Raw genomic sequence first — 15,707 nt, 5'->3', positions numbered from 1 at the left:
GGCTACGTAACTAAATATTTCTGTGAACACTCCCGTAATACAAGCACTATGCTACTTTGAGACAGCCAGGTGTCATTTAATGGTCACATAAGCTTTATTCCAAATTATTACAGCAAAATAAGTTTATCTGCTGTACAGATGTTACACTCATATCAATAAGTGCCAATAAATTGGAGACAAATTATTCCCTGAAATTAGTCTTGGCACAAAAGCCTTCGTTTCAACTCAGAATAGTGTAATAATTCTTTCTGAAAAAATTAGCTGGTCAAAATGTTAACTGAAGTAATTGTTACTCCTATGACAAACATTGGCTAACTGAAATTTACATAATCAATTCTGCAGCATATAAACATTACAGATTTATATCCATAATTATCAATTTGTCACTTAACAGATCTTCAACTCACAAATGTGCTTTAATTTTAAAACTTTGGTGGTGTCAAAAACAACTGATATCAAGGTAATAAAAAATCCAACATTCAGAACACCATCAATGAAAAATAGTCCATTCTTGTCCAGCTTGAAGTAACTTTGTTACTTTTGTCCCAGGTGTTGTCCAACACAAAAATCAATTATGGAAATATGATCTGCAGGCAAACCTTTTTTAAAAACATAACGAATACTTACAATACACCAATGTTTCCAAAAGGTACTGTATAATGTAGCTTCAACATAAGCAGCATTTTCACTTTGATCTCACAAATAATACAAATAAGGAAACTAAATAAAAGTACAAAAAGGGATTCTGAAACATACTGTTTTAACATAATGCCCCCATGCTTTGGGGACAGTACCTCATGCATAGATCTTGAGGTTCCATTTACACAAATATAAAATAAACTGATTCCCAAAACCACACATTTACAAGTCTCTACAATGAGAAAGTTTATAATATTGAAAAAGACTACTTTTCAAACTATAACCGGAATGGCAATTATTAACAGTAGGGTAGAAAACTACACCGTGTCCATCACAGACAAATCTGAATCTGTAGTACACCTTATATCTCACCGACCGTCCTGTCCCCTGCCATGAGGGTGTCTCATCAGCACTAGGTCATGAGAGGCACAGCATGGCCAGTTTTAGAAATTCAAGAATGTACAGAAGTACAACAAAAAAAAGGGTTTCCCAGTACCTTAAGTCATGCTACAATGACATGATAAATACGGAAAACAATCATTTACAAAGAAAAGAAGTGCAACCAAGTTGTGACCTTCTACTACATCTATTCAAAATAGTAGACAAGTTTCAGGTCATAATCTGCAAACCTCTTGTAACAGTTTACAATTAAATTAGACATTCATACTTGCTAGGCTTGAAAATAACGTCTTCTCTATTGATTAAATACTGTGGTTATGCATAAACCATTAGAAATAAAGTATGACTATCTGGTGCACTAGTTATTTAAATAAACTATGCAGAATGTAATTTACAGCCTTGGTCAACTAATCATTTTTGGCTCTTAGAACTTTGTTCTCCAGTGGCACAATTTTGTCAGTGTATGTATGTAAAGAACATGAATGTTGAATTCAACAACTTGATACAAGGAGTGAAAAGTCTTATTACCAGCCTGCTCCTAGCCTCTGAAGACAAGACTAAATCCCTTTCCATAATGTTAAAAATGCCTAGCAAAAGCCAAATGAACAAAAGGTAAGGGCAACCCCATCACTTTTCTGAAGAGTGACCCTTGTCCCTAAACAATTCCCTGAAGTCAGTTCTGCATCACATGCAACAAGCATGCTATTCCATTTAACAGAGAGTGATCAATTCATGTGATGCGCTCCAGCCATCACGTAGAAGTCTCCAGTATCATGTGGAACAGCAAAGTGCTATTTGTTGCACTTTGCCCAAGTCTGTGAGGAGTTGTTTTATACAATGTTTGAGTTGGGGGAGTCTAGCTAGTGGTTCTGGTGGCTCCAGCTCTCCAGTATAATCCAACCAGCTCTCCAAAACTGGAAGAAAAAAAGAATAACGTTTAAAAATGCGCACACATCAGTCACTGGTAACTAATTTGTACTAGAGGATTGGAAAACAGCCAACAAAATGTCAATTTTTAAAAAAGGCTCTGGGAAATCACAGGCCAGTTAGCTTAACGTTTGTACCAGGGTATCTGCTAGAAAAACGAAGTATATAAAAAGAACAAATCAGAATGGGTTCTACAAAGGGAAGTAAGTTCTGCCTCATCACATTTTGAAATTCTGCTAATAAGCACATGGATGTGGTGATCCAGTAGGATCATATGCTTGGACTTGCCAAAAGATTTTTGTCAGGATGGTTCCCCTAAGGTTTGTAAGTAAAGTCATAGAGTAAGAAGGCAGGCAGTGCTATGGATTAGTAAATGGCTAAAAAGAAAACAGAACAGGAATAAGCTCCCACCACTTATCCACTATGGAGTGATGGTGTTATCGGAACCTCTATTTAACCTCTTCATCCATAGACCTGGATTAGGGATGAACACTGAAGTGGGCAAATTTGCAGAAACCAAATCATCTGGATTTATTCTAGTGAAAATTCAGGGAGACTGTGACGGCTCCAAAAGACTCTCCTCATTCTAGATGAATGAGCAAGAAAATGGCAAATGGGATTCAAAACAATTGCACAATTAAGGCAAAAAATTCGTAACTTCCCAAGTACACTCTTGGGATTTCAAGTGGCAATGGCAACACAGGAAAGACATATATTGGGCTGTGGTGGATAGCTCAATGACAATACGAATTCTGAGCATGGCAGATATGCCAAAGAATTATTAGGAAAGAGGCTGAAAGAAATTTGAATGTGTTTACATGTTACATAGAATTATAGAGTTGGAAGGAAGCACAAGGGTCATCTGGTCCAACCGCCTGCAATGCAGGAATCTCTTTGCCCAACATGGGGCTCAAACCCATGACCCTGAGATTAAGAGTCTCGTGCTCCACCAGCTGCTGGAAAGATAACTTTGTAAGCTGGCAAAGGTTGTAGAAAAGGGAAGAACAAATCATTACCATCCAGCTCCTTTTCAATTAAATCCATCCTATGAGTAACTTCATCTTGCAGAGACTCAACGTGGGCCAGAAGGTTAAGTTGCCACTGCAGCTGGGAATTCACAACTCCTTCCTTGTCTTTCTCCAGCAGTTTTACTTCAATAGCTTCCTCCGATGTGACTTTTTCTCTTATCTATCAAAATACACAAATTAATGATGCTTACAGGCATTAAATCAGTCAATGTAATTTAAAGGAAAACCTGGCTCTACAAATGGGGCTACTTCTGGATCAAAAGACAAAGTATAAATAGATATAGTGGAACCTTGGTTCTCGAACGGCTTAGCTGACGAACAAATTGGCTCCCGAACGCTGAAAACCCAGAAGTGTTCTGGTTTTCGAACGTTTTCCAGAAGCCGAATGTCTGATGCGGCTGTCAGCTACTGTTTCCAGGGTGCCTGCACCACCTGGAAGCTGCTCCTTGGTTTTTGAACGTTTCGGGAGTCAAACGGACTTCTGGAACGGATTAGGTTCGAGAACCAAGGTTCAATTGTATATCACTAAGTTCCTTTGTCAGATACAGCAGAACTCTGGGTTTTATGACTACAAGCTGTTTTTCAGAGTACAGTTTGGAAAATAATATGGAGCATTAACACAAACATTAAAACAACACATATTAAAGCTTGTGTACTCTTATGGATATGTCTTAATATATGGTTCATATACAGTCATCACAGAAGTAAGACCTAAGAGAATCACAGAGTAAAAATACTGTTGTATTATACAGAAAATACTTCCACTCTGAAAGCTAGTTAACTTTTCTTTTTTTAAAAAAAAAGGGACACCCAAATTAGAACAGAATGTAACCTTTCTAAATAATAGATAGGCACGTTAGTTCTATACAGCTCTCCTGACAAATAGTCTATACTCTGAAATTTCATCACAATTTTCCGATGTGAGGGGTTTTGGTTGCACAGGTTGTATCAAATGGAGTCCCTTGTGCTGACAGAAGGCTTTTTGATTCAGCAGAGGATTTTGCCAGTGGAATAGGGAGGGAGATGATATTACCGATTCCCCCTCCTGGTGATGCCCTCTGCATGTGTCCAAAATCTACTTTAAGGAGTTAAGAGAACCTCCGGAAAAGTCTAAGATGTGGGGAAAATCACTTCCTTTCCAGTTTTCTCTACAATTGATCAAAGAGCCTTCTGTTGGTGCAAGGAGCAGCATTAGATACAGCCTGCAATTCTCACCTTTGCATTTTATTTTCTACTGTTGGCCAGCAATGTATTATATGTATATTTCTATTTCCATTAGCAACTACTCAGAATTTCCAAGTTGTATGGACAGGTATGCTGCCTCATCCTCCGTATACAAGCTCGGCTCTTCCCTGTGCAGGGATTATCATATCTATTTGTGTTAGAGATAAGATTTTCCTTCTCCCAGCTGCGGAAACTCAGAAATACTTCAATGCAACATACCTTAGAGTAGTTATGTTTCGATTCATTTTCAAACTTGTGTATTTCTCTATCCAGCTCCCATCCTAATCTCTCTACTATAGTATCATCTCCATTCTCTCTTATCCTATTGACACCATCATCAATGTCTGAATTTCTGGTTTCCACTACAAGTCTCTGTTCTATAGCAGGATAGTAGGCTCGAGGTTTTTGGTAACAGTGTTCACTAGTGATATATGATTCCTCTACAGAAGGAATGGTTGAAGGTTTCTCAATGGTTCCATTAAAAGTTCTGTAACTTGTAGTCTCCTCTTTGCAACAGTTTTCATCAATATGAATGAGGCGCGTGCTGTGTGATTTTTCATCTACTTCAAGATGTTTCCAAGGCTGACACCAGAGCTTCAAGTCAGGATGTTCTTTGCTTCTGATGAAAAAAGTAAATAAGTGGGAGTCAAGACTAAAAACTTTTACAGACGATTCAGATGACCTACCCCTTTTCTCCAAGAACATCAGAAGTTTTCACTTCTGCTAAGATTAACCATGGTCAAGTGTGCAGTCAACTGTAGTCAATAAACTATGGTCAGCTTAATAAAGTATGGTTTAAAGTTGGTTTATTTCAACTAACTATAGCTGAGATCAGCATGGCCAGCTGTGGTTAATTTAAGGTGAAAGTGACAGTTTCTGAACTCTCCCGTTGCAGCTATACTAGAAGAGGGGAAAAGCACATGAGATGGAAGGTCACTGTGTCCAGTTCTCAAGATGGGTTAGCAGCAAGGCCACACTAGCCTATTACAAATTCAAGTCTACAGTACAGAACGCCATACACAACAGAGATCTGCAATGCTAACCACACTTGCTTATTCAAAAATCTAGCGGTATGATTCAAATGAGAACTTGCAAAAACAATGCTTACTGCAAAATGCTCATCTTCAGTTGAAGTCCATGCAGTACTTCTATCACTTTTTGCACATCGCCAAGAAGTTGGTGTGTAGCAACTATTTTCTTAGCATTCTGGTGGGAATAATTTTCTCCCAAAAATGTTAAGCCATGCATGTGACCACTGCATAACCACTCCTTCTCATACCAGTATTTCAAACTGGATCTCTTACCTGAAGCAGAATAATGAGAGGGTAAGATTACAAAAGTAAATATATGAAAACTCTTGATCAAAAAATTCTCATATTCTACTACTTAATCTTTATTCTCTTCCCCCACTCCCCAATAATAGTAACTTCTAAAAAGGAATAGTACAAAGTCAACTTTAAAGTGCGATTGCAAAAGAAAAAAATCTACTCCCCACCCATTTGCTTCAAACAAGGATGACATTTAGTAATACTCAAATTCTCTCTTGGCTTTTAAAAAAATAGTGAATTGGATATCGTTTAACTAAAGTAAAAACTAGCGAGTATCAAAATGCAAGTCCTATGATGCAGAATTTCATTTGAAGCCAGTCTAAGAAGGCTTGGAAGCTGGTAAAAGACACAAAGGATGTAATCAGATCTACACTAGCCCACTGAACATAGTGGAACTTTCTTCTGTATAAACACACACACACAGAAATCTTTATCTGAAACTTAGTTAACCACATCTTTGCACTTGAATATAAACACACAAAATCCTTGGCTCCAAGTGAGGAGAAAGCTACTGCCGCCACTGCACAAAAAAACCTGTTTCCTTATGGCAATGAAAAGATAGGTGCTGCTGTGACAGTGAGTTTGTTTTGGTTTCAGCAGCACCTTCCTTGTGAGGAGTGCGAGAGAAGGGAAAAGCCAGAATTGGGCTCGCCTGTTGCAGTGGTGTATTCTGGTCACCATCTCTACACAGCTGTATCCTAGAGGCACAAGAACAATTTTTCCTTTTCAAAAGGTACAAATTATACTGACAGAAGTCATTTGGCTGAAAACAGGTCAGTTTAACCTCTTTTCCACATGCTATTATATACAACTGTCATTGCAGTGAGGGCCCCAAATTGCTTATTCTCCATTCTCCTTTAGTGGAGAAGTCACATCTCCCCTTGAATATGCAAACAGAATAGGTTCTGTCTGGCAGGGAGATGGAGATTTGGTCGATAATAATGCATAATGCATTTCCCATAAGGTGTCAAGCTACGTCCCTGAGGGATACGATTGACTTCTGACTGGCTGGATACAGCCACCTGTCAATCAAGACCCAGCTAGGTCAGAAACTCTTCAAAAGATGACTGTTGCCAAACAGTCTCTTGTTCCTCAACTGACCATCTGCTGCTATATGTGAGGAGACCAGAAGCCCTTATCAAAGTAGCTATACTGGAATAGATGAGACTTGAACTAAAATGTTCTTTTTGTTATTTTCTGCCTCTTCCATTTGCCCCCTTCCTTCCTTTTCTATTCTTAAGAGTCTTCATAAAATTTAGCTGTTGGGGTCCTGAATGCATTTGAGCCCAAACTCTCAGGGTTATTCCAACCTCTCATGTTATAGCCACTTGATTCATGCTATGTGTGTGCTATGAGAGGGAGGAACAGATAAACTGGATGCAATCTCTGCTTTCCCTTTGCAAGCATTTGGCTTGGATCCCTGGAAACCACGCCCATCTGGGGTTACAAGGAACATGCCTGGTAGCCTCTGGCACTACTGGTCTCCCCAGAATGGCAGTCGTGGAACCAAGGGAGTAATAAGTTATTTACCTCACTTCCATTACAATCATTGTAAGTTGTTTCATTTGGAATGCTGCAAACAGTATGAATTAAATGACAAGGAAATCACTTCAGATGTATACCGTATTTTTCCCTCTATTACACGCAGATTTTTTCTCCTAAAAAGTAAGGGGAAATGTCTGTGCGTGTTATAGAGCGAATGTGTGGTCCCTGGAGCTGACAAGCGTGAGTGAAGGCAAAAATCAGGCAAATATCAAATCGTCCGGAGAAGGGAGGAAAGAGGAAGCTGCTGCTTTCCTGCATTCTGCCTCAGGGTCTTACTGCCCACCCACTTCTGTTTCCTTACTGTGTTTGCTCAGACGGAACAAAGAGCAGAGAAAACCCCTCCCCTCCAGGCAAGCAGAGTGGAAAACAGATTCCTCTCCGTGCGTCTGGGACTCGAAGGCAACATGCAGGTTGGGGGGGGGGAGAGAGAGAGAGCGGGCTGGCTTGTGGGGGGGGGGGGGGAACTTTTGCCTTCCTTTCCTCCCTCCGGTAAAACCCCTCTCCTGCATTCTTAGCCAGCTGCTTCTCTGCACACCCCTCTCCTTGTCGCTTCTATGTTTTTCCTTCCCTCCCTACTTAAAACGTGGTTCCAATCACGGATCCACATGGATCCTCAGGATCTTTGCATTGAGTCACCCCAAATTCACCATCAGATCACATAGCAATGATCTGATGCAAAAACAGGGCTGCAATGCTGCAAAAACATGGTTACAAAGCACGGATCCACATGGATCCTCAGGATTTTTGCATTGGGTCACCCCAAATTCACCATCAGATCACATAGCATGTCCATGGCTACAGCCTGCACCAAAAAAATCACGCACCCACTGTTTCCTGGGGCTGCAATGGTGCAAAAACATGGTTACAAAGCACGGATCCACATGGATCCTCAGGATCTTTGCATTGGGTCACCCCAAATTCACCATCAGATCACATAGCATGTCCATGGCTACAGCCTGCACCAAAAAAATCACGCACCCACTGTTTCCTGGGGCTGCAATGGTGCAAAAACATGGTTACAAAGCACGGATCCACATGGATCCTCAGGATCTTTGCATTGGGTCACCCCAAATTCACCATCAGATCACATAGCATGTCCATGGCTACAGCCTGCACCAAAAAAATCATGCACCCACTGTTTCCTGGGGCTGCAATGGTGCAAAAACGTGGTTACAAAGCATGGATCCACATGGATCCTCAGGATCTTTGCATTGGGTCACCCCAAATTCACCATCAGATCACATAGCATGTCCATGGCTACAGCCTGCACCAAAAAAATCACGCACCCACTGTTGCCTGGGGCTGCAATGGTGCAAAAACGTGGTTACAAAGCATGGATCCACATGGATCCTCAGGATCTTTGCATTGGGCTACCCCAAACTCACCGTCAAATCACATGTCTGTGGCCGCAGCATGAAGCACAAAAATGATACATCCACTGTTTCATTCAGAATTTTTTTTTCTTGTTTTCCTCCTCTAAAAACTATGTGCGTGTTATGGTCAGGTGCGTGTTATCGAGCGAAAAATACGGTAATAATGTAAACTTGCAAATTAACAGGAGACAAGTCAATAACAAAATCTAATAGGTCGTATTTAAAAGAGACAAGACAATAATAATAATAATTACTACATACTATTAGAAGACTCTGCAACCTTAGAAATCTTTGTACCTGGAGGATCTTGACAAATATAGCAGGTATATTTCTCAGGTACATTATCTTCTAATAGACCCATACAGACTCCATGCTGCCAACAGAGACATTCTTCACACTGTTGTAAGTCAAATAAACAGAACTAGATCAATACAAAGTATGCATCACACACACAAACAAACAAACACTTTAAAGGTATTTTAGAGGCCTAAATACATGACTGTATATTGCTGATGCATATTTCTTTTACAAACAGAATAAATGAAAAAGAGAAGAGTTGTTATGGGAAATTATTCTTTTTTCCCTTAAACTGGAAAATTACAAACTATGCAACATGGAAATCAGGTAGCAAGAAAATTAATCAGGAAATATCAGGTCAATATATCTATAGAGAAATTATGTCAGAAGCAAAAACTTAAGTTTTTCCATGTGAATGTAACACCTTTGGAAGGAAAATACGACATATAGTCTTGTGTATTAGAACTAGTGGAGGCCAAATCGGCCCCAACACCTGCTGTATCAAGCTAAGCATACCAAACTATTTCCCTCAATAAACTGAACTATTTCGAATCTAATCCCATTTTTTTCCTGTGTTATTAATGGATCTTCTGTTTCCACCAGGATCTTCTGGTCTTTCCCTCTTATGAATCTCAAAACTCTCAGCCGGCATCTCCCTCACCTATTTATCTAAACCGCTGCTCTAGCAGCAGTTGAATGGCTAGAATGTGAGCCAGATACCAGGAGACTTAGATATGTCATCCTCAGGACTATGTTAAATGAAAAGACTACATCACTACCTGCTCCCAAGCCAGGCATCAGAATGGGAGAAGTAGGCCATCCTCTATCGCTACCACCATTATAGTTAACAAACCAGGTAAACTTGGATGGTAGGGAGGAGGGCTTATTTCTCCAGCTTCCTGAGTGAAAAATGCCTACCCCTTCTTTACACAAGCGAAGTACAGCCTTGAGTTACAGGGAGGGAGGACACAACATGTTTGTACAGTAATGGAATTTTGGGGGTTTTCTTAGGAAGATTAAAAGAGCTCTATGTCATTCTAAAATCTTAAGCATTTGTTCTAAGTGATACTACATTAGCATTCACCTAAGCATGAATTGCACAAGCACGGGTTACAGGTAAGAACAATTCAGAACATTCTTAGGGATAATATTTTCAACACAATAAAAGAAGTCAGAAAGTAATAGAAGAAGAGGCAAATGCAAACAATTAAAGTTTTTCATATCTGACACAATCTACTCTATTATAAAGCAATTTCAGGTAACAGTTAAGCTCCATAGCATCACCATTTTGGGGTTTGGTAATGAGGATTCTCTGCTATCTATCTATCTATCTATCTATCCACACACATTATTATAAAACATGCACAAATGAATCTTCCTAATTAAGTACTGTTTGGGCATGCAGGAGAGCACTGCAATATATTTATTTATTTACAAATATGCAACCTAGACTTTCATGGAAATATAGCAAAGTAGAACCATACAAATCCATAAATATATCAATAAAACTTCAATTTGTACTTGATAATTACTTATGTGTTTCAATTTACTTCATTACACTCACAATCTACAACCATGTACCTGAATCATAAAGTCATTTTCTTCCTCCACTTCACAAATGCACCGAACAATTTCAAAGTCATTATCATCATATTCAAGATCCTCATCAGGATTAGTTGTTACATCAATGTCCTGACTGCAGTCATCGTCGCTCCAAAGCAAACTATCTGCAGATGACTCACTCAAGGTATCATCCTCTGTGTGCAAAGAATGTAATAGGAATAAAATCTGTGTGAGTAAGCCGCCAAAGGAGGTGGTCATTCTAAACAATGTTAGCAAAAGAATATCCATTGATAAGACTTTCACACATTCCAGATTATGCTTAAAATTGTGTTTCTGTGCCAGACTCAGATTCTTTGTCAAATTTGTATCCATTACTAAACAAATGCGAGACATAAGGTAAAACCCAGCCAAACCCTCAATTTCTTGACTGAAAACTGGGCCAAGAAACAATGTAATAAAAGGAAACCAGCCTCACTGAAATCAATGAAATTTGTATGCTTTACTTTGACTGGATCATGTCAACATGCAACTACAACCCTACACATGCTTACTTTTTCTGTGGAGCTTGCCATCAAGTAATAAGGACTTGCTCCTGGGTAACCTGGGTAGCTGCAAGGAAAGTTTCTGACACCAAGTATTTTCTCTGGCCATAGCCCAATAGTAATCTGCTTATACTGCCTACTCATGGAAGCAATGGTTACACCACTTCCATCTACACAAAAACTGGTTCCTAAGGGGACACTAAAGCAAACAGATTCTAAAGCTAGAGACCAGCATGCAGTGGTTAGTTGCTTCTGTTCTTGAGGACTACAAAACTAAGCAAATGGATGGCAATCTGGATAAAAAACTAACCCAGGCTCAAGGATCACCAGGGGCAGGAGAAAGGTTCAACCCCCAGATCAATAGTGCCCTTGGATGCTCTGACAATTACTCATTTGAGGAAAGTTAAAAGTGCTGCACTTGTTGTTAACTGTACCAAATCTACTCCAGAGTGTCCATAATAAGATAGAAATAATGCAACAACAGACAGAGATAGAGGTGGTGAAGAAAGTAAAATACTTAGGAATTTGGTTAACTCCTAAAAATATTGACCTGTTCCAGAATAATTATGTACAGGTGTGGAAAGGAATAAGGAATGACCTGGAGGTGTGGGGTAGAATGAAACTGTCCTTTTGGGGCAGAATTTCTACGATAAAGATGAATGTGCTTCCAAAGATGTTATTTTTATTTCAGACTATCCCCGTTATTAAGGGGGTAGGGATTTTTAAGGATTGGCAAAGAGTGATTTCAAGGTATATCTGGCAGGGCAAAAAGCCGATAATAAAATATAAATTATTAACAGATGTGAAGGAAAGGGGAGGCTTCGCCCTGCCAGATATGAAATTATATTATGAAGCAGCTTGTCTTTGCTGGTTAAAGGAATGGATTAAATTAGAAAATATGGAATTATTGGACTTAGAAGGTTTCGATAACAGATTTGGGTGGCACGCCTACCTATGGAGTGATAAGAAGAAATTCCATAAAGGATTTGGGAACCACATTTTCAGGAGTTCATTAATAGAAGTATGGGACAGGTATAAAAACCTTTTGGAACCAAGAGTTCCACATTGGCTATCTCCGTTAGAGGTTATGTGTGTAAAGAAAATTAATACGAGAGGGAAATGGGCTACATACGGAGAATTAATAACTAAAGAAGGAGGAAAATGGAAACTAAAACCATATGACTATGTTAAAGATTATGTGTATGATTGGTTGCATTATTTTCAGGTAAATGAAATGCTTAAAAAAGATATAAAGGAAAGTGGTTATGCAGAAAGAGATTCAAAGTTCCAAACAGAGATAATAAATAATGAATATAAAACTCTGTCAAAAATGTATAAGATATTGTTAGAATGGTTTACGAAAGATGAAGAGGTTAAATCGGTAATGATACAATGGGCCAAAGATTTTGGATATAATATTCAATTTGAAGATTGGGAAAAATTATGGAAGGAAAATTTAAAATTTACTGCATGCATGGGGTTGAAGGAAAATGTTATGAAAATGTTTTATAGATGGTATATTACACCGGTAAAATTGGCAAAAATGTATAAAACATGTAATAAGTGTTGGAAATGTAAAGAAAAAGAGGGAACGTTTTACCATTTGTGGTGGGAATGTAAGAAAGTAAAGAGTTTCTGGGAAGCGATATACAATGAAATGAAAAAGATGTTAAAATACACTTTTGTGAAGAAACCAGAAGCTTTCCTTTTAGGGATTACAGGGAAAGAAATAAGAAGAAAAGACTGTAAACTATTCCAGTATGCAGTTACGGCAGCAAGAATATTATTGGCCCAGAAATGGAAACAAGAGGAAATACCAATGATTCAAGAATGGAGAATGAAATTGACGGACTATGCGGAACTGGATAAATTGACTGGGAAAATAAGATATGCTCGAAACCAAAAGTTCATCGAGGATTGGGGAAAATTCGTAGACTATCCGAAAAATATATGTGAGGTGCAAACAACGCTAGTGAGGTTTCAAGAAACACTGTAAAATTTTAAGAGGTACTGTTACAAGAAAATAGAAAAGGGAGGGAAGACAAATGGCAATGCAATTAAAGGAATGCGTATTGAAGGGTAAATACAGATGATTACCAGAGAAGCTGAAGGAAGACCAAAAATAATACTTTGTTAAAATTTGGACAAAATTGTATGACTGTTTTGGAAAATTAATAAAAATTTATTTTTTTTTAAAAAAAATCTACTCCAGAGTGTCCTTCAACCCTCAGGAGAATATTCTGGGAGCACATGGGGAGGAAAGGATGTCCACTCACACAACATTCAATTTCACAACTGCATGACTCTTTAAGATATCATCTATGTTTTCAAGAGACGATAAAGTGCTGTTTAATTAAACTGGCTGTTTCTACTTTTCTTACACTGAACAAAAACACTTATGAAAAACAGCTATTACAGCAGTGAGAACTTAGTAAGAGGAACAAAAAATGTAGTAAATATATTATCATATCCCTTATGACTATTATACCATTTTAGCACACAGAGAATAATGTGGGAAGCAACAGAAAAGTAGATTAAAGTAAGTGAGAATAATAAATGCAAAACTCCTCTCCAATAACAGAGGTATGTGATTTTCATGTTACACACACTTAATTTGTCATTGAGGTTTGGCATCTCTTTAGGTGGTTTGCAACAAAAAGTTCCAAGTTCCCTATGATTTCAATGAGTTTGCTTAGGAAATAATTAGATCTGGATCTAGAGATATAATTTCTCAATTTTTGTATCCAAAGTAATTTGCTGTGGAGAACTTATTTTCAAGTCTTCAGCTTTTTTAAAGATGTCATATAGTGATTGAAATGGAAAATGCATTTAACCTCAAATTCTAATTTGCTTTAGAGTAGCAGTGGACATTACCTCTTATAAGTAGGTAAAGGTTGGTTTAAGATTAGAAAAATGTAAGTCACCTTTAAGCAGAAACCAAATCTAGAAGATTTCAGCCTGAAGGTTGAGCATTCTGGAAAGATACAAATGATTTAAATGCAAGAATTTAGAATGGAAACTGGTGGAATCCAATTCATTTTAAAATAAGTATCAAGGACTTAATGTTCATAGATGAGTGGCTGATCTAGGAACAGTGAAGAACACAATTCTGAGCCACACTAGGCCACAGTGTGGTTCTATTAACAAGGACTCGAATACACAAAAAAATGTTATTCTTCACAGTTGTTGTAAGAATGCTTTCAGATATTATTAAATACTATGAGACAAATCCAAAAGAAAAAACAGGAACCGACTTCCATATACAATTAGTTAACTTAAAGTGCTGTTCTCTTTACAAGATAAACAACCTTCTTTCCACAATAGCCCACAAGTAATAAGGTGATCATTTTTCTTCTGAGCTCACACACAAACACACCTGTATACCCCATGCCCATAACACAATACTTTTATAAGTCAAAGCTTTATATGGGAAACTAATGCAGAGGCAAGCGATATTGTAGCACAAAGACTTTACCGGCTGATGCAGCTAGGGAGTAACTGGATCTTTTGTTAATACAACTGAATATTTTCTAATATATCTATAAACTATTAGTGTATAGAAGCATCAGATAGTACTTAACAATACTTCTTTAAATTAACAGAGTCATATATTGAACGACTTATCTGCAAATTGGAGGAAATTATCAAGATTAGGATGCCTTCTCCTTCACTGAAATAACTACACATGGACATGTCTAGATGTGCAACGGGACCAGGAAAAGAAAGTTGAGTGTCATTTTTAGCCATGTTCTTTCTGTATCAATGGTTCAAGGATATTTATGGCAGCTACATAAAGTATAAACTATGCCTGTTTTTCAGTGCTATCCTTCTTCTTCAGGGCTGATCATATGGTCTGGTTTTTACTATTTACCTCTTACAAAAACTTCTCAGCTTCAACAGTGTTTCACAGGTGCTAGCAGTTGTGTATTAACATCCACTGCTGCTATTTAAGACCCCCGGATATTATCAGCCTTGCCATATAGAGTTGCCAGTTGAGTTGCTTCTGTCATTGCTTTTTAGGGTGTAAGGCAAGCTTTTGTTGTGCTAGGCAGAGAATTTATCCCCTCCGGATATTCACCTTTATTCTTCTTTACTCACCTTAATACTTCTTTCCTTAGTACTACCCTACACCTAAAATTCTGTGTAACCTTCAGGTGCTTCTAAAACATTTGTTCAATATTCATTGGTGGTTCCCCCCTTTTCTACACTGTTGCTTAGTTCTGGCTATTCTAAGCCATCAACAAATACAGAGAATGGACACATAGTACCCAACTGTGTAAAACAATGGCTGCACTCTGACATGATAAGCCAAGCTTATCTTAGTAAAGCCATACTGTGCATGCAGCCCAATCACTCCTGCTTTTCTCCTCTTTTGGCATAGTAAACAATGAGGATAGCTTAGCTTTATGTGTAAACGCAGGACCATGGTTTGTTGGACAATAACAAGCCACAATCAATAAGTCAACAACAAACCATGTTTTAAGAGTAGACAGTAATCAGGGCTTATTATGAAGCAACAGACCAAAATTTCATATTTGGATTTAACACCAAGCTATCACCTTCCTGGTTAGCGTATCAACTCACGCCAGGAGAGGAGCAGAACAGAAGCTTTTGCACAGCAGAACTGGGTTGCATGCACCAGCATGAAGCTTTTGCATAGTAGTTATTAAATCAAGCTTCTTGACTTACTATTATTTGCAAACACACCAAATTTAACACTTCTAAAGAACAGAAAACTGGAAGAAAGGGAAAAGTTGCAAAAACAAGCCAGGCTCAAGCAAACCTGCTAAGGAAGAATAGCAAGAATCCCTTTAACTAAAACTGATAGCTAAAGAATCCCTT

General features: G+C 38.3%; 1 protein-coding gene across 4 annotated transcripts in view; it reads right to left on the bottom strand.

The window, feature by feature from the left end:
* Positions 1-70: 70 nt before the first annotated feature.
* PHF20 (PHD finger protein 20) overlaps positions 71-15,707 on the bottom strand; it is a 47,635-nt gene continuing 31,998 nt past the window's right edge. For 3 of the 4 annotated variants that reach the window (XM_083617690.1, XM_083617688.1, XM_083617689.1), the window contains 6 exons: positions 10,342-10,517; positions 8,725-8,860; positions 5,326-5,521; positions 4,437-4,836; positions 2,982-3,153; positions 71-1,952 (listed from right to left, as the gene is read on the bottom strand). In XM_083617690.1, the coding sequence (XP_083473816.1) occupies positions 1,810-1,952; positions 2,982-3,153; positions 4,437-4,836; positions 5,326-5,521; positions 8,725-8,860; positions 10,342-10,517 (1,223 nt within the window). In that variant the 3' untranslated portion in view covers positions 71-1,809. The remainder of the gene's footprint in view (positions 1,953-2,981; positions 3,154-4,436; positions 4,837-5,325; positions 5,522-8,724; positions 8,861-10,341; positions 10,518-15,707) is intronic. The other variant, XM_083617691.1, reaches the window with a different exon arrangement.

The sequence above is a fragment of the Podarcis filfolensis genome (assembly GCF_964270895.1).
Source record: "Podarcis filfolensis genome assembly, chromosome: 6".
NCBI classification, from domain to species: Eukaryota; Metazoa; Chordata; class Lepidosauria; order Squamata; family Lacertidae; genus Podarcis; species Podarcis filfolensis.
This window is presented reverse-complemented; position numbering and strand designations above follow the sequence as displayed.